The sequence below is a fragment of the Brassica oleracea genome, chromosome C6 (assembly GCF_000695525.1).
Source record: "Brassica oleracea var. oleracea cultivar TO1000 chromosome C6, BOL, whole genome shotgun sequence".
Taxonomy (NCBI): domain Eukaryota; kingdom Viridiplantae; phylum Streptophyta; class Magnoliopsida; order Brassicales; family Brassicaceae; genus Brassica; species Brassica oleracea.
The window spans coordinates 8,976,396-8,995,301 of NC_027753.1; the positions used below are offsets into that span (position 1 = coordinate 8,976,396).

At 38.3% G+C, this 18,906-nt stretch overlaps 4 protein-coding genes across 4 annotated transcripts in view; all 4 read right to left on the minus strand.

Annotated features, from left to right (window-relative positions):
* LOC106297412 (putative tRNA (cytidine(32)/guanosine(34)-2'-O)-methyltransferase) overlaps positions 1-1,233 on the minus strand; it is a 6,754-nt gene extending 5,521 nt beyond the window's left edge. Inside the window, exons 1-4 of the mRNA XM_013733651.1 lie at positions 1,063-1,233; positions 867-995; positions 578-820; positions 340-426 (exon numbers count right to left, since the gene is read on the minus strand). Of these exons, the coding sequence (XP_013589105.1) occupies positions 340-426; positions 578-820; positions 867-995; positions 1,063-1,233 (630 nt within the window). The remainder of the gene's footprint in view (positions 1-339; positions 427-577; positions 821-866; positions 996-1,062) is intronic.
* Positions 1,234-1,289: 56 nt separating this feature from the next.
* LOC106296899 (uncharacterized protein At4g15545) lies at positions 1,290-3,265 on the minus strand. The gene is made up of 9 exons (XM_013733143.1): positions 2,873-3,265; positions 2,720-2,788; positions 2,571-2,624; positions 2,457-2,487; positions 2,298-2,351; positions 1,987-2,217; positions 1,846-1,891; positions 1,695-1,773; positions 1,290-1,601 (listed from the first exon to the last, which is right to left on the minus strand). Exons 1-9 carry the CDS (start codon positions 3,134-3,136, stop codon positions 1,512-1,514), a joined length of 918 nt encoding a protein of 305 aa, XP_013588597.1. The 5' UTR covers positions 3,137-3,265; the 3' UTR covers positions 1,290-1,511.
* A 3,683-nt stretch (positions 3,266-6,948) lies between these two features.
* LOC106297413 (elongation factor 2) lies at positions 6,949-8,185 on the minus strand (the record flags this gene model as incomplete). Its single annotated transcript, XM_013733652.1, is given in 5 exon segments — positions 6,949-7,630; positions 7,632-7,826; positions 7,829-8,017; positions 8,019-8,062; positions 8,065-8,185. Coding segments are annotated over 5 exon segments (1,167 nt in total), but the record flags the coding sequence as incomplete, so codon positions are not given.
* Positions 8,186-8,788: 603 nt separating this feature from the next.
* Positions 8,789-17,260, minus strand: LOC106300037 (WD repeat-containing protein 11). Its single transcript, XM_013736086.1, has 20 exons — positions 16,302-17,260; positions 15,355-15,805; positions 15,106-15,193; positions 14,831-15,012; positions 14,494-14,630; positions 14,131-14,197; positions 13,430-13,559; positions 13,229-13,334; positions 12,721-12,796; positions 12,463-12,645; positions 12,117-12,277; positions 11,705-11,810; positions 11,337-11,541; positions 10,939-11,225; positions 10,673-10,794; positions 9,980-10,124; positions 9,800-9,892; positions 9,565-9,638; positions 9,387-9,440; positions 8,789-9,271 (listed from the first exon to the last, which is right to left on the minus strand). Exons 1-20 carry the CDS (start codon positions 17,258-17,260, stop codon positions 8,971-8,973), a joined length of 3,927 nt encoding a protein of 1,308 aa, XP_013591540.1. The 3' UTR covers positions 8,789-8,970.
* Positions 17,261-18,906: the final 1,646 nt, after the last annotated feature.

Consider the following 18,906-nt stretch of genomic DNA (forward strand, 5'->3'; position numbering starts at 1 on the left):
AAAAAAGAAGTCAGACAGCGATAAGTTAAGGCAGAAGGATGACTAAGAGGCATTCTATCGAACACATTAAGGGCACAACGAAATCAAAGATTAAAGAGCCAAAATCAAACGCACGATTTATGAACCAAGAGTTTAGCAGCAAAGCAGAATCCAAAGCTAGAGCCAAGTTAATCAGACCAAACAAATTGTCATGCTAAATCAAGTAAAAGAAAGAAAAAAAAAAAAACTCATCTAAACAGCAAACCGCTTTAGTTCGTTGCAGACCATAAAAAACAGTAAACAGAGGAACACATACAAACCTAAGCAATAAAATAGCAAAAGGCCTCAACACAGACGAACCTTGAAGAAGGAAAGCGACTGAAGCGAAGGAGGCGCCGGCGGAATCGTTTTAGAGCTATAGGAGGAGGAGTCGCTCTTCTTTGTGGGCCATCAATATTCCGATAAAAGTTTCGGCCCATTTAACTATGGTTTGATTTTAATTCGTCCGTTTTGTTCCTCCCACAAGCTCACTCTCGTGTGTGTTAATAAGTTTTTTTTTTTTTTTTTTAATTCATCATCAACTTTATCATTAACCAACTTGTTCTCCATACAACATTCTATCAGACTCTACTTGAAATTTTAACCACTTTGGCACTACAGAATATAACTTGGGGACATTAGGCACAAATGTGATAGTCTCCTTTGCTATCCTATAAGCAACCTTATTACCTCCTCTTGGAAAGAACCTCACTTCTGCATGCGGAATTTGTAACAGAGCTTGGGGAATCTTGTCCATTACTGGTAGTAGCTTTGGCCATACCTCCTCTGTTCCGTTCACCATCTTAGCCAAGCACAGGGAATCAGTTTCAAATAAGACATTGTTGTACTGAAATCTCGCCATTGATTCCACTGCCCATTGGAGAGCCTCTGCTTCTGTTCTTATGCTCGATTCCAAGCCCATAGCATATGTCCTTTTTCACCTCTGCAGATCCACCCCACACCGCTATTATTTCTATCTTTTTTCCAAGCACCATCGAAATTACATTTTATCCAGTTCGCTGATGGAGGTCTCCATGAGCGTACCTGCTGAGTGTTATGAACATTATGCTCCCCTCTCTTTTCTACCACACCCAGTTTAACCTTCTCTCTTCTCCTCCATTCCTCCGCATCCTCTTGGGCTTTCCTCACAATACTCAAAGCTTCATACTCTTTGCCTTTGAACATCAACTCACTTGTGTGTGTTAAGTTAAGCATCTAGTATTTGATATTCATCCAAATATATTCATTCAAGGTCGGCTGGCTAACTTTGCTTTGATATGTTCCCCATCTTTTGTCTTCTCTTAATAAAAATACATCTACCTCATTGAATATTCATTACAAAAATGAATCTTATTGAAATCAACCATGACTAAATTGGTCATGAGAAGAATAAAAGAGTGAGATCACATTCATAGTTGTGGTGTGTATGTCCAAAGAAGAAGCTAAAAAAGGTTGTTGTTGGTGATGGTGGTTATCATATCATATTATATAGATCAACGGCCGCTTGTGAGAAGTCCTTTAAAGGATATGTAAAGATCATTGTTCTCTGTCCCGAATATCTCCTCCGACTTCCTCAACGTTTCCTAAGGGGGATGGAGATTGAAGATGATATGGTTTTCGTTTTTTTTTTTAATTCAAATTATACAAAATGACACACTTGTCAGGTTAACTATTACCTCACGGCTCTGCTTCCGAGCGTTTAGTTCCTTGATGTTAGCCAGGAATGCGCTGAACTGCTCGTAAGACAAACGGCTCCTGCACAACCATTCCCTCTTCTTATCTAGCTACTACCTCTAGTAAAACAGTTATATAACAATCTTAACATACCTGGCTTGTCTAAAGAACTCTTTCCCATCAATCCTCGCATGGCGAGCTGTATAATTAAAAGACAATGAGACATATATATATATATATATATAATAATAATACTGATTGAGAACAGAGGAAAAACAATTAGGGAATATTGACCTGAAGTAGAATGTGAGCGAGGAGGAGAGTTTGGTACTGAAGATTGCTGGCTTGATGAGGACCACATGCGTATATGATCATACTGTGAAGCTGTTGGAGATGCGGCTCCTGAGAATAGCTTAGGAGATGATGCCGCAGAGTAGCTTCTCGGAGATCCACCAGCCGATACCATCTTTGGCGTTCCGCTTGGAGTTAACCCGGGGGGAGTCAAAGAGGCTCTTTGCCGTAAACCTGTTTCATTAAACCATTTATTTTATACATAAGAAGAAGAAACACTGTTAGATGTGACAAATCATTTAAACATACATTACCTTGGTTGTTGTTGGAGAAAGAATCGTGTGTGGATAAGCCATTTGAATTCTCATCTACAGAGAGCAAATAACATGAGAGAACAATCATTTCATTGACGAGACAGCCTCTTAAATAAAAACAAAAAGAGCTTAGCGTGAATGCGAACAAGCTTAGAATACCTTTGTCTCTGACATCAGTGCTGTCGATTTGCTGTAAGAAAAAAAGGGAAAAAAAGTATGTAAGATGAGATATATATACAAAAAAAAGAAAGGAGTGAGTGATGTTGGGCATACAGATGGATTCTCATCATTCAAAGATTGCATCAATTGTCTCTTGAATGCTTCCAGCTACAAAACAAAATAATGACAAGTAACTGAATCATAAATAATAAATCACCCATAACATGAACAACAGTATGTAAAAGATAGGATAGGAGGGGAACCTTTGCATAATCACGACCGAGTTTCTTGGCAGTGATGGCCAGCGAATCTCGCTCTTGTCTTAGTTTCATCTTTCACGTTACAAACATAACCACCCCAATATTAAAAATTGGCAGACTGATCAAAGTCAACTAGTGTGATTGATTAATTCTTACATTTTCGTCGAGGGCATTCTTCAGGGAGGAACCAGCCTCGTGGTATAGTCTTTCCAAGGAAGATTCTCTTCCCTCGAGATCATCGATAAGCTTATCCTTTTCACGAAGCTTCTGCGTGAGGACGGAGACTTGGGACTCTAGATTGGAGACCCTGGAAGCGATGGCCATTGACGTGATCTTCCTTGCTAGATCCAGTTGTTCATAAGGGTCCGTTGGGATCACCGCCAGAATTTCGTCCGACAGGCTGAAGTCTGGTTGCGACATCTTCACCGGAGAGATTCCTAGCAGCAGGGCCCGACTCTGATCCCTAACCACTTTTTTTTTTTTTTTTTTTTTTTTAATTTTGTTTTTATTTATTGGAGAGAAAGAGAGACAGATGACTGTCACATTTGTCTACATATTATTTTTATATTGACAATGAAAACCTGACCTCTTGCTATTTTTATTTATCTAAAAGGCCTCATTTTCTCTTATTTATCATCTAAAACCCCTCTCTTACGACTTTCATGTTTTAGACCCCTTAGCTATTTATTATTTATATAAAAGACCTCACCTCCTTTCATCTATAGAATTAAAGCAGAATCCCTAATAGGATTATGCCCTTAGTTTTTCAAGTTACTTACAAGACTATGCCATTATCTTTTTAATTTCTCATCTATAATTAAATTCATTTAAGAAAAATCATGCTTCTCATTAAAGTGATCGTAACAATTCTTAACAAAAATATATGAACTTCTGAATACTTCGACAACAATATATGTCATAAACTACACAATTAATCCTATTTAATTTATTGGTTATCGAATTTTAGAAAGTTGAAACAGAGGAAAGTTACAAGGGAGTGAAACATATTTCGATCCCTATATTTTTGTGAATCTATTAACTAAACGGTTTAGTCAATTTAAAAAGTATTTTATCACGAGTATAATCATAAAACTTCTAAAACTAATCGATCATATTCCCTATATATTTTCTTCATTTAACAAGTCGATTTTTAGGCAATTTTAAAAGATTTGACTACACCAATAATCTAGGAATTTCCAAAACTAACCGTGTATATTTCCAAAGAGTATATTCTTCATTTAATAACTTTATACACGATGAAATATAATTCTATAAATACATCAAAAGAGACGAGTAGATTCAAGCAAATGTCATTCATACCTGGAAGCATTGCAATGCTCAATATGGCGAGAGTTAAGAGAGATAATAATGTAAGACATATCTTATGTTTTTAAAAACGTTAGTTTATTATTAATAATCAATGGTTTTCTGATATTTTTATAATTCTATGTAAGAACAAAAATACATGCAACATGTGGAAAGAATAACCTTAACTTTCCATTTTTTCTCAAACCTAGGTTTGGTCCACCGGGTCCATGTCAGAAATGTAGCAATTTAAAGTTCATGAGTTAATGATCAATCAAAACTAATCTATAAGCCTTTCAATCTTTTATTGATGCTAGCATTTTCAACAGGTTTAGCGAACGATACCAGTGACATTTGCTAAGATATTAGATAGAGTTTCTTAGAAAGTAAGAAGAAACGAAGCTTACAATTCGCAGGAACAACCACATCTCTCTCAAGGTGACACCCAACTTTTTCCTACAACAAGGCAATGAAAAAATGATTTATAGAAGATTCGAGAATACTTTTAACTGTAACTTTTTTTTCCTTTTTATCTAAAGATGGGTCAAAACTAGAAGATTCAATATGTTGTCCACTTGTTCCATCAACGTTTATTGTCTCTATAATCTTCAAACAATTGATTTTTCTTTATATTTCTTTTAATCACATTTTCAAATATGCTATAAAAAAGATATTTGGTATTATCTTTGTAAATATAATAGATTACAATAAACTAAAAATATGAATACAAGGAACTTTTTATAAAAACCCAACTCCTCAGAATTACTTTGTATGACTATAAAAATAAATGTTTGTAAATTATGTCCCCAAACCAATAAAAATTTGTAAAACATAAAAGATTAACACAATTAAAAAAATATTAGTTATCAAATATTAAATACATAAGTTAATAATTAACAAATATTTTAACTTCGTAATTTAATTTTTAAGGGAAACAAATCCAGCGCTGACATTTAAATCTCCTCTTAAAACTTTCATGTGTTTATACCCATTCCTTACTTATTTTTTTATCTAAAAGTCCTCAACATCTTCTATTTGACATTTAAAGCCCTTTCGTTAAAATTTTCTTCACTCTTTTCAAAACAAAACATGATCAACTAATAATATGTTCATATAAGCAGAAAAGTTTATATGGTCTTAAAATTAATTTCACACAAAAAAAATTATGAACATGTGTTTTAAGATTACAACATATACAACTATAGTGGGAAAATGACCTATTTAGATCCAAACAATTTGCATTGTGCTAAATACGATCTAAACAACTAGTTCATGCTAAAAACAATCCCAATTCTATTTTAATTTAAATGTCCAACCCGAAATCCTTTCCGTTAAGCAAAACCTACTTTTACTAACATTTAGTTAGTCAATCGTTAAACCTAGATTATTCATAGTGCAAACCCGATAAGTTGGTTCGATATGGACAGTAAAATAACGTTTGTTTGCCTTCTAACACAGTACTGTCGTTTTGTAATTGTGATTAAGTAAAGCTTTTAATCATTCTTCCCCTTTTCTCTGCGACAAACACGAGCTATTAGAAAGAAAATTCATAATCTGAAATCTTAAAGAACTCAAGTTTTTGGGGAAAGGTATGTTAATAATTGTTCGGCTTTATGAAATTATGGAAGATGAACTCCAAACTTGTTTGCATTTTGTTGAAGTTTTGATTGGAGAAATGAATGAGCGAAGGAGAAGGTTTCCTAAGATTTATAAATGTAGAGAGCATGTTGTAATCCAGACATCAAATATGGCTAAAACCCCATAACGGTTGAGCTCATATAGAAAAGATGGGGTAAGTTTTTTACGTTAAGAACATGTCAATTTCGGGTTTACTAAGTACATGTCTTGCAGTTCATCTTGACAGAATTGGTCTCATATATTTAAATGAACATATATATGTATGGTTGGAAAGATTGAAGAGATAATTGAAAATTTTGAAAACATCGAAGAAACATCCATAACTTTGCAAAAAGGGTTCAATGTCCATGACTGGCCAACTAGAAGGTGGTTGGCTCTCCTCTTCGAAACTTCCCATTTCACACTGACCAACGACGACGAAAACGTATTTCACATAAAACATACGTGACATTTTTTCGTCAACGAAGTTTTCAGGCCAAATGATGTTTTGATGATAAGTGATAACGTTATTGTCTTGTAAGGCACATATAATGACGACAAGTGGATGATGGTAATTGGTTGTGCTTCTTTGATTAGGGTTAATTAATCTTGAGCCTATAGTTTGAAGATGAGATATTATGAATGCCATATAGAAAAATATTTTTTTTGGCTTATGCATACAAAACCAACTTTGAATAATGTCATCAAAACAATATTTTCATGTTGTGGAAGCATCGTAGCCTACTGGTTAAGGTTTAAAGGTCTCTACATCCAGGTCTGGGGTTTGAATCCCAAACTATGCAATTTATTGCAGATTACAGGAAATCCACGTTTCAAGTCCCGGAGAGAGCGATTTATTAAACAATTATGCAGACTACAGAAGAAAGGCTTACAATAGATCTTCAACATGGTGCAAGTAAATCTGGCCATGCGTGGATCTTCATAGGACGGCTCAGGTGATGCAGTTAGGCGTAGGTCTTCATAAGACAGATAGTATTGTCGGTTGTCGGATCGTCTATGTAATCTTTCTCATATCATAATTGTAAAATTATAATAAATCAGCGTTAAAAAAAAACAATATTTTCGTGCACCTCAAGGGACCCTTTTTACAAAACGACAGTCTCTCTCTTAACAACAGTTTTAACACCTCCAATAAAAATCTCTAACCTAACAAAACCCCACTTCTCTAGCCCTGCAGCATATCAACCTAATGATTTGGCTTGGAGACTAACATCCCAAGATCGCAATGCATAACATCATCTAAAAATGTTATAATGAAAACATGATAATATGATGACTGCAAAGAAAAATACATAGATAAACCAGTTCACAACTAAAAAGTACAAACATTCAAAGGGATGACCAGAGATAAAGTCATACTCGATCCATCAATAGCATCAAAAAACAGAAAACAAAAATATAGTTGTGATAGAGAGTGACCAGAGTTGAGATAAAGAGAGATGGTCTTGTTGGCTGTTGCTGCTGTACCCACAACTTGTCTTCGAAATTAGACAACAGAGTCATCTGTTCCTTCATACCCTTCCTCTTCCTGATGTCAGTCACCAGCGTTGAAGCCTGCGATCCTGCCTCCAGAGGGTCAGACGACATCATCTCCCAATGATCAAACACACATTGCGGGAATGCCTGTCCTGAGGTTGCTGCCCTAAGCTGACTCGAGAATCCAAAAGATTCAACGACTGGCAAGTAAGCCTTGATGTTGTACAATGGTGTTCCTGGCCTCTGCATCTCCTTAAACACATGTCCACGCTTCTGATCCAGCACATTGTAGATTCCACCAAGTGCTCCCTTTGGTGCTTGGATGTCCACCATGTACACCGGCTCCAACAGTCTGGGCTTGGCGGTGAGCTGCGAGGTGTAGATAACCCTCCTGGCTGTAGGGATAACCTGACCACCACCTCTGTGAATTGCATCAGAATGGAGAACCACATCACACACCTCAGAGCAGATTCCTCTCATGTTCTCATCACATAAGAGGACCTTCCTTTGACGCCCACTGGAACCCAGCAACAACTGAATCCTTGATTTCATTTAGGTATTGTACTCCCTTTCACATGTCTACAACCATGTTAGGCTCGGTGGTTTCAGGTCTAAACGCCCAGATCTTCTTTGTAAGATCCTTGTCCCAACCAAACACCTCTGCCAAGATCTTGGAACGGATCTTAGGATCATATCTCTTGGAACAATACAGCCTTCGTCAATTGCCTCTGCAAGACCATCCTCCAAGGGCCTAGCTTCCATGTAGAGACGGTTATGCTTGTTGGGGGACTTGCTCATCACCTTACAGATAGATCGCTCCAAAACAGTCTCACAAAATGAGACAACCGAGTCTGACTTGACAATCTCAACACCACCCATGAATATCATCCTGAAGATCCTTAAGACAAATTTCAAGATGAAGTCTCTAGCACCAGCAACAATGTGCTCACCTGACTCCTCCATCGTGCAAATATACTTTAATACCAAAATAGATCTAACAGAGAAGTATAAAGAGGTAAAATTAAAATTTGTGTTCAATCCTGGACAAAATCATATTTGCATCAAATTATCAAAAAATGTTAAACACATATAGACGAAAACGAGAATATACAAAACGAGATAAAAAAAAATAATGTGATCCAAACAAAGTATAACAGCAAGCAAACATTAGATAAGGGTCAATCAATCACTGTTTATATAAGGCTTTTGGATCTTATCTGAGTTCCATCCTTAAAACGATTTCTACAATCAGATCTTACGAAACGAGACAGATTACAAAACGAGCAACAAAGAGTCGATGGGTTGGTAAGCAAACAGTGAGTATTGGTCATCTACACATTAAAAGCTAAAGCTATGCAGATCCAATTCAAAAAGTAAGCATCAACAACAATCGGAGAAAACACTCCGAACATCGTAAGAGAATAACAAGGAAACATGCTAACCAACGAAAGGAAGAAGAGGGAGCTTGAGAAAAATATAGGTGCAAGGAGGCGTTAGATAACTCAAAATCTAAATATATAGTCCGTGAACAAAACGTCTATAGTATATGCTTCATCTCTTTTAGGGTTTTTGCTATTTTTTCGTGGTTATTTGACATCTAAAAACCACGCTGTTCAAAATCTCTCCACTCGTCTCAAAACGAAACAGGATGAAGACAGGCAGGGAAAATTTGTCCGAGTCTTAAAATCAATTTTACACAAAAACAGCTATGAACATGTGTTTTAAGGGTACAACATACACAACTGTAGTAGTAATCTTTTTTTATCTGAATACCAAAACCTGTTTTTCATCATTTTTCTTCAAAAAAAAATAATTCCCTCATGTACTTGTATGGATCAGTCTGCGTAGGGCTGTGAGTCCATGCATAAGTGCACCAACTTTCTCTGGTACTGCTGAAAGTATTCGCAAACCGCTGCTACTTCTTCCTTCCCTGGTTCTAGACCTGGCAGATCCGTCATTACAGTGCCTAATTCCCCAGTAGAATCTTCGTCTTGGCTTGATAGCTCGTTTACGATTTCTGAATGGATCTCGTTACAGGCCAGCACAAACATGGCTACTGTGTCCGGCTGTTGCACCTCCTTGAGAGCTGCAAGCGCCTCTTGCAGGGAACCAGCGGCCACATATAAGATAAGTGCCCTAACATCGATATAAACGTACTTTCTTTTGTCATTATGTGATCTCTTCTTTAAGATGAAACTATGTCCCCTTTTTTATTTTTCAGTATTAAGAAAGTGAGAGTATGATTCGGTACCTCCACACATTGTGCTCCGCGTGGAGAACATGGTCAGCCCACCTCTGCAATACCCTGAGTAGAGAGAGATAATAGTTAAAGCAAGGGGCGGCACGAGATCACAACAATTACCAACACCAATTCTAGGAAATAAAAATCAGTCATATTCGAGGGAGAATGAAACGGTAAAAGAAATTACCTGGCATAATCCGATCCTTCTAAATGTGTGGCAGCCAAGGTAGCAGCATCTGTCCATCGCCCAGAATCTTGTAGCTGAAATATTATTAATGTCCAATATATTTAATGTGTTCCCCATTGTTACTAAACCAAAGCTAAAACACTCCCTAATAATTGCTAAGATGATGATCCTAGTCGAAGTATAGTTCAGAAGAATATACAATATCTCGTATTACAAAGGAAACAACGAAGCTAACCTGTGAACAAGCTTCTTGATGTCTTCCAACCGCGCATAGAAGATGAGTGCCAGTGAGCGAATTGTCCGTCCTTACCATGTTGGCTGCAACAACCTACATTTGTGTGCACCAAAAGTTATCAACGGAGCTTTTTTTTTTTCAAAAGAAAACAAAAGACTATCAAATACGTAAGATAGATACCTTCAGTGCAAGGTCGAGAAGAGATTTAGACACAGCTGAAGAGAGTGCAACGGCTCGGAGAGCATTTGGATAGAAGTATGGAGAATCTGGAGCAGAAGTAAGCAGCAAGCTAACAGCAGCTTCCAAATTTCCAACTGATATCAGCCTGATCACAAAGCAATTCACTTGTCACCGCAAGATCTAAAGCTTGTAAACTCAGATTGGAAAACTAAAACCTAAGAACTTCAAATTTTAAGTTTCTGGTCTAGTTTCCAAGGACAAAGTTTATGTCTATAATTAAAGTAGTTAATTGATGTTTAAAAAGTCTAAAGCATGACTCGTCCAGCTATACTGCACAAACATCGTGAGACCCAAATATTTTTTGAACTTACAAACTGCTCTGTTTCTCGAATACCAGTTTCCATTATTGTAGCAAAAAATAATCATGCACTGTGTATCTTAACATATGATATCTAGTCTTCTTTCTAGCTTTGAACATACAACTGCCTTCGTCACCATAAATATCAAAGAAAAAGAAGAATCTATTTGCATCTGAAAAGTTGCATATTCAGTTATGATTCAAGATGGACACAGTTTCTCTCAGCTTAAAGACACCTAAAATATATAGTTTCAACTTCATACAAGAGCTAATATAAAAATCAAACCAAAATTTTCAGGTAATAAAATGAAAAGAGATGAAGGTGAAAAACTAACTCGTGTACTTGTTTCTGAATGCAATCTTCTCCCTCCAATTTTTCATGCCAAGGAAGACGTTCATTGGCACGTGTCCATAATTCTTCTCGCTCAAAAGCCATTAATCTAAGTGAACCATCGCACTGTTCATTGAAATGGGTAATATAAGTTCATCGACAAACACATTGCAAATGAAAATATAATGATCTAAGCAAAGGAACTTATTTCCCAAATAAAATCGACGGGAATGGGTAGAATGAAAAAAAAAACATTATTTTGAAACTGACCATAGAATCTATCTTCCTGGCTTCAGGTGCCGATGAACCAGTAAATGATATTTTACTCCGCATTGATGCTTCATCAACTCCTGAGGCCGAAGCAGGAGAAGGGATTTTCTGCGGAGACTTTCTTATCAGCTTGTTCATCAGATGGCGAATGGCCCGAGGCAGTTGCAACCAGAAATAAGCTTCGGAGGTTTCACCAAAAACTGCAGCCGCAAAAGCAAATCTCGCAGCATAACCTTTCTTGACCACATCAGCATAGATTTTTGCTCTCTCATCATCCAATAAGCAACCTAGGATGAACAAAATTTAGAGCAGGGTAAGAAACTAGAATACTGAAACAGATACCTAGAACAAGAGACGTTAGTCTGGTACTGATACTATGCTAAAAAAGGGAAAACAACCTTCTTTCCGATAGGGTTCTAGTATCTTCAGTAGCATCTCTGGCACTACAGGGTCTCCTAAAGGTGGTAACTGAATCATGTAGCTCCGAAGATCTTTAGAGGATGAAGCCATTCCACGGATCAAATGAGGCCTTTTCTCCAAACTGGTGCTACAAGTATTAAACCAAGATGGTTTCACTCCCAACTGTAAGATCATCCGTAGTGCCTGCATGCATAATAATTTAGAAACATTGCTCTCAGAATCTTTCATGGGTCATATGGGCTGAGCTCATAGACACTAGTACTTGTACATAATTTCAGCAGTGTTCCAAGACTGAGTACCACAAAGACTTCAGAAACAAGAAGTATTCCTAAGTAAAGAAAGTTACCAGCGCATGAGGTACAGGAAGTAGGATAGGGGAGTACATAGGCATAGGGCGGAATCTCTCCTTTACAGATTTAGACTGGGGCACAAAGCCACCCTTCTTTTCATTTCTGCAAAAATCAGAAGAAGTTGGAAAAATAAAATAGCAGAAGTGATTGTAGCCAATTTAGGCTTGGATCAATAATAATAGCAAATCCGAAACAAGATCCTATATTACATGCCTAACTAGACAGATAAGGTAGAAAAACTTAGACATTCTATACAGTTTTAGTTATATGGGGAGAAACAACAGATAATGACTTTAAAACTTTATGTGAACAAAATCAACAAGTTGACAAGAAACTAATCCTAATCTGAAATCAGTCACGTGACTCTGAATGCGAATAAATTTCCACAAAGAACTGGTGTATACATACACAATAACCTCAACGAGTCGGAAGGTGCTATCAGCTCCAGCAATGCATAGAACAAGTGGATCATTTTTATCAGTTCTCAGAGGCAACCAGTCAAGTTCCAGTACAAGGGTGCCAGGAATCTGGGGCTGCAGAAGCGACTGGGCTACCGGATCTGGTGAATCCTGCAGCAAAATTCAGTATCAACTGTCAAAACAGATATTTTAGGTTGACCGAGACATATTTCAAACAACAAGTATCAATTAAAAAACAGTATTGTGTTTCTTTTCTCCCCAAAATTAGTAAGATAGCTTTGAAAACACAAGACGTGCCCAACTAATAGGAAACAGCGAATTCTCTTAGGACTCACAAGATCATATACAGAGAATGTATTGTCATTAAATAGCACAGCTACACGCCCTCGGCTGCGATCTCCAGCAACAACAGGTGAGAATTTGATTCTACGTACTCCGTCTCTGTGACTATTAAATGCAGATGACTGTCCAGTTGTTACATCCCACCATCTTATGTTTCCTGATCTATCTCCCATAACCTTAAAAAGAGAGTAAAATATGATTTCCCATGAAAAAAAAATTCAAAAAGAACTGGAAAGTGAAAAGAAACTAACCACGTGAGGCAAGCGATAAGCCATGGCGGTAACCAGCCCATCTGAAGGAACAAATGAAGTAGATGGCCACTTTGGTCTAGAAACAGAAGCGGATCATGTATGTCAGTAAATATAGAAGCAAGATTACACAGCAATCAAGGTCTGAGAAGGTGATTTTTGATTCATGTGAAAGCGTATGAAAGAAACTATCAAGCAGTGAAATGTCAACACTTTTCTGAAATTGGACAACGAAGATCCAATCATTATCTCACAGTTTTTCTAAAACGAATTTAGTGACGCATGGCATTAGAGAGAAATCATAGAACAAAACGGAATAAGGACAAGGTACGCTATAATGTGCAATCACTATTTCAGAATTTTCAGCAGCCCTAAAATATAATCTGCATTTGGCCACGGAAATTAAACGCACCTATAAGGGATTGCTAGTTTACGTACTAATGAAGATCTTTATGCTGGAGAGATAAAAATTTCAGAACAACAATTGAGTTAATGGAACAATCTGCTATACCTGAAATCTCGAATCCTACGTCCTTGAACTTCAAATACTCCAAGGGCACCGTTTACCAGTGCAAATGCAAAACTCTCTACAGTTTCCTCATGCGACCCATCCGACTCTGCAAATATGTTAATTACAGACCATTAGAAAAAGATACATCAGACACTGGGCTAAGTTTAAGATATCACAGTTTTAGTGTCATAAATATCTCACTAGAGTCCGCTGAAGCAGTTACTCCTTCAGATGATGGCTGAAATTGCTTGGACGGACCGCTTTGAACTGGGCGTGGAACTGCTGGAAGCGTCCATTCTACGACGGTAAAAGGAAGAGCTAATGATCTAAGCTACAATAAGAGAGAAAAACAAACATAAAACAATTGGTTAGAATACATAACCTCGAAAAGATAATAAATACTCCAAAGTTAGACCTGGCGTGTATATAAACAAGCCTCAAATGCAAGAGCATTTATTTATTAAGAACACTTATAGTTCCTGTTTTGACCCACTCTCCACCTTATCATTATTTTCTTCTTGCTGGAATAGACATTGACAAGGCTAGGAGAGGCCAGAAAAGAAGCCACAGAGAGTAAGTTGCTTAAAACGACCCTCCTCTAATTTTCAAAAGGTACAAATTAATCCATTCAAGCATATTCTAACTCATTAGGCATTATGATGTTCAAGACCCAACATGAGCCAAATGTTTCAACCTTACTAAAGTTTCATATGCAAAAAGCAGAACCTGGTCAAGGGTGTGTTAGTTGAAACCTGAAACTTGAAAGTAAATGGACATACGAAAAATAAATTCATATGGATGAAAGTTACAGAATATATGTGAGAAAGAAAAGGTTGTTATCACTCATGGGTACTAAGTCACGTAGAAAAAGCATATATTCTTCGGGGTTTGAGCTCACTCACCATGACTGGATGCTTGGTCATTGCCCAAACTTCTACAGGAGCATCACGGAATAGAATTAAAAGATACCTGCAAAGACAAAAAAAATATTTTCTCAGCATCGGGGAGGTCTCTAAAGCTCTGGGCCCAAGTAATTACTTCTATTTTTACAATAGTTCCTCATCCTTAACATAGTGAGCCAGTATCTTCTATAATCTACATATTACATTTTTCATCTCATAATGGAACATGTTTCATATACCTAGGTGAGACACTGTTTCTAAGCTTAAACCATCAATGACAAGCTGGTAGCTTGAAGTGCACAAAGCCATTTGTATAGGCATCAATTACTCAAGCAAACCAAATTACATTCATTAAACTCCAACCTTCCGGAAGAAGAAGTTCTAAGAGCTCTTATGGGAGTACGCTCTGGCTTTTGTAAATCCCGAAATGGTTTATTCAACCCACTCCTAAGGCAGGTAACAACAAGCTTATTTATGTAGCCTCTGCTTTTGTCATTCACCTGAAACCACAAAACAATGAATGATGTTGGATGTCCAGTTCTCAAGTCTATTAATTTTTTCGTTAAGCTACTGGAAATAAAACTAAACCAAACAATCTTCTTAATCCTGATAGAAACCAATCCCAAACTGAAAACTACTACGAAAAAACAGAAGAAAGCAATGAAACGTAACTTGATCCACTTTAAATTTATGTGCACACCTGACTATAAGAAAATGAAACTAATCTTGAGTTTCCAAGCCACCGAAGTCCCCTAACTACTCCTGTATGAACCGACGTGCTTGCAGCAACAGCATTTGTCGATACATCAACAACATCGATTGTTCCGTTCTGAGTTCCCAAAGCAACCAGAGGAATAGCTGCAGCAGGAATGTTACCCCCTCCTTCATTTGATATCAACCCGTCAATCAATCAATCAATTTAATATTCCTAGGAACACCATCAGTATTAAGTATACAAGGGAGAATATAACTAACTCGCTAGGGTTGCTGTAAGAGAAGGAGATGGAACAGCAAGTGTAGAGACTGTGGAAGAAAGAAGCTGAAGCTGTCCATCCAGGCTGATCTGCATTGAGCGATGTAAAACAAGTAAAGGTCACTAAACAAGTATTGTGGAAAACACTACCGTAAAGACGAGGAACCTGCAAACACCAACTTCTATCCTCTGGAAGAGCAACCATTAAGTAATTATCAAACTAGTTAACACAAAAACTTGAAGCCACCAACCTTAAATGATAGGTCTGATTTGCCAAAGGAGGAAGTTGATGTGTGGCCTCTGCTTCGACTTGTAGTTGCAACAACTAGTCCCTCATCCAGATCTGAGGAATCTTTTTTCTCAAGTGCTTCAGGATGTGCTGCTTCAGTGCCAATGTCCAAGTCTGACACATTCTTCAGAGCATCTTCAACTCCTTCAGCGCTTAAGACCCACTTCCATATTTTACCGTCATCAGAAAGGGAGATAAAAGTTGTCTTAGAGACAATAAGGCTTTCGTCGTAAAAGTCAAATGGGTTATCAAAATCCACAGAGGAAGTTCCATCGGGGTGAAGTTTTGTAATAGTTTGCATGGTGGAATCCGATTGACTGAGGAGAATAGCCAGAGCTGAGGGAGAAGGGATGGACATTCCAATAGATGGCAAAAACTCTTCCATGGTACACATGACATGCACCTGTTCTCCTCTGCAACGATAAATAACCAGCAGTAATTTAGATGAATATCCATGTTTGACAAGATAGAAAGTCATGTTCATAACATGATTTTCAACCATGAAGTTCAGACACTATATAAAACGAAGCTAGACAGTATAACAGTTCAAGATATAACCATATGGATATTGACTTGTTCCTTAGCTATGAAACCCAGTACGTACCCAATGAATTTTTGACTGCTGTGATTTTCAATAGGTTAGCTTTCTCAAAGACTAGCAAGGGCCATCAAACATGAACCAATACAACTTGGGAAGCTGCCTATTTCAGTAAGTTTTCTCCTAAATATTCGCAATACTAAAGGAAGCAGATAACTAAAGTCGCACCATTGCCCTGAAAACTAAAGCCTAAAATACTCTAAACAGCTAAAGCAGATGATCAAACCTCCCACCATATTTTCACAGTTAGAGAGGAGGAGAGCACATAGATGTGCTTCAATGAAGAAAAATAGGGGAGGGCGATATCTTACTCTTGGCGACGCCAAATGCTGAGCCTGCCATCGACATGAGCACAATAAAGCAACTCCTTGTTGGGATCCGGCAAGACATCCATAAACTTGGCGCAGCCGCGAGGCAACGGGGTGGAGGAGAGAGGCGTCTCGTACTGGAGATCAAACACCAAGAGCTCCCTGGGGAAGGTGACGAACAGTATATTCTTCCAGTGGGGCGAGAAGGCAAATCTGGCAAAGTAGAGAGGAAAGGCAGCGGAAGCAGGGGACGAGGAGGAATTGCCATTGCTTGCGGCCTCTCTTTCCAGCCTGAGAAGCTCAGTGGAATCCGTGTTGATCTGCATCTCCTGGATGACGACGTCATTCTCGGTGTCTCCGAGAACCTTGATGGACAAGAGGAATCCCTTGAGGCCAAGGACGCAGAAATGGCGAGAATCATAGGGATCGCGACGGAGGCAGGAGAGAACCTCCGAGCCGGAGTCGTACTTCCAGAAAACGCCGTCGTTGGTGTAGATAGAGAGAAAGGAAGAGCCGGAAATGGAGGCGAGGACATGGGTATCACGGCGAGCCTGGACCCAGCAGAGGTCCTGGACGCCAAGCTTGGGATCGGAGGAGGGATTAAGCCAGACGACGACGGAGCGAAGATGGAAGTCAACGAGGGCGACACGGCCGTGGCGGTCGGCGACGGCGAGGAGAAGGTGGGAGGCGGAGGGCTCGGTGGAGAGGAGATCGCGGGGGAGAGGGAGAGGGATCCAGCGGACGGAGGTGACGAAGGGGGAGAGGGCGCCGGGAGGAGGAGGGAGAGGGATAGTGGAGACGAGCTGGAGGGAGCGAGAGTCAACGACGGAGACGGAGGAGCCAGAAGCGAAGGCGAAGAGACCGGAGGGGCTGAGATCGGAGGATCCGAAGTTGTTGCGGCTCGGAGGACCTGGGAGAGTTGAATCCCACGTGTCCGTTGGCGACGGCTTCGGTGCTGCCATTCTTCCTCTCTGCTAATCTATGGATCCGATCGATTTTTTTTTATTTGGGAGATGATTGATCTTTTTTTTTTCTAATCATCGAAGAAAAGCTTAGATAATTGATTTTAAGTAGTGAAAGCAATCCATTTGCGCTCCATCCATCAATGCCCTTAAATGTACTAAGAGCATGTTTATTGGGGTAGCTTACGCCGGGGTGCCTAAGGAAATGGCTTAGAAAAAAATAATTAACTAGTCGGTGGGATCCACAGTGGGGCCCACAAAAAATTAACAACCATTACTTCTGTTGTCTAATTAAGCGTCGGCGTTTTGCTCTGTTTCGCGGGTCTCACTGACACGTGATAACCCGCGATTAGTTCTGTTTTTAATTTTTTTTTCTTATAGTTAGGAAAAAAAAAATTGAAGCACTCTAGAAGGTTGCTGCCAATAAACATGCTCTAATGAGTTCAAAAAATCAAATTTCTTTTTTTCAAGGGCAAATCTCCAAAATAGCACATTTCTAAATTTATATCACAAAAATAGCACTCAAAAACTAAAATGACCAAAATAGCACTTTTTAAGTTTATCCTTTGAAAATTTTAATTTTTTTATTTTTCAAAATTTGAAATCTTATCCCCAAAACCTCATTTCTCAACTCTAAACCCTAAACCCTAAACTCTAAACCCTAAACCCTAAACCCTAAACTCTAAACCCTAAACCCTAAACCCTAAACTCTAAACCCTAAACCCTAAACCCTAAACTCTAAACCCTAAACCCTAAACCCTAAACTCTAAACCCTAAACCCTAAACCCTAAACTCTAAACCCTAAACCCTAAACCCTAAACTCTAAACCCTAAACCCTAAACCCTAAACTCTAAACCCTAAACCCTAAACCCTAAACTCTAAACCCTAAACCCTAAACCCTAAATCCTAAACCCCACCCTTTAACTCTAAACCCTAAGTTTGCTATTTTTGTGACTTTTGACCTTGAATGCTAGTTTGGGAACATAAACTTGATTTAGTGCTATTTTTGTCTTTTTGTCTTTTCTCAATTCATTTTTTTTACTAAACCATAAATATCATATTAATATTTTTTTTTTTAAAAAAGGAAGTAAAAAACATATTCTTAATTCTGTTTTACTCCAAAAAATCATTCAATTGTTATAAAAGTAATGGAAAAATCTATCTTTATTCATAACATAAATGTTCCTTATATAGGAGATTACACCGTCATAGATAAATGGAAAGATTACAAATCATAATCTCTTGGTTATGTGTCATCCACAATCTGGTTCATAACACTCCCCCTTGGATGCCATAACCATTTATCGCTTGTAATGTGCTTTAATGTTGCCTCATTAAAACCTTACCAGGAAAACCCAATTGGGACAAAACCATGGTGAAGGAAAAAGAGTACAACACACATTACTCCCCCTGATTTGGACATTACTGAAGGTCCCTTGGACCTCTCCAATTTTCTGCAATCCGTGGGTAATGAAGATCTTGGGCAGAATATGCTTCGTCCTCGAACATGATAGTTGGTTCCTTTTTACCATCGGCCATGCCACAATCTGATCGAACATATTGAGTCATCGACCTCAAATACACACACACGAAATCTTGGATGATGTTGCTGTGATATGCGTGTACCACCATGTGTAAAACATAAC

What these genes read in the sequence shown, in the direction of transcription:
- LOC106296899 (XM_013733143.1), bottom strand. Translation starts at nt 3,136, where the DNA reads ATGTCGCAACCAGACTTCAGCCTGTCGGACGAAATTCTGGCGGTGATC. An exon ending in TTTCTCCAACAACAACCAAG is followed by an intron (nt 2,218 to 2,297) that starts GTAATGTATGTT and finishes TTAATGAAACAG; the next exon opens with GTTTACGGCAAAGAGCCTCT. An exon ending in CTCGGAAGCAGAGCCGTGAG is followed by an intron (nt 1,602 to 1,694) that starts GTAATAGTTAAC and finishes CATCCCCCTTAG; the next exon opens with GAAACGTTGAGGAAGTCGGA.
- LOC106300037 (XM_013736086.1), bottom strand. Translation starts at nt 17,260, where the DNA reads ATGGCAGCACCGAAGCCGTCGCCAACGGACACGTGGGATTCAACTCTC. An exon ending in TCTTACAGCAACCCTAGCGA is followed by an intron (nt 15,013 to 15,105) that starts GTTAGTTATATT and finishes TATCAAATGAAG; the next exon opens with GAGGGGGTAACATTCCTGCT. An exon ending in ATTCAGAAACAAGTACACGA is followed by an intron (nt 10,125 to 10,672) that starts GTTAGTTTTTCA and finishes CTTTGTGATCAG; the next exon opens with GCTGATATCAGTTGGAAATT.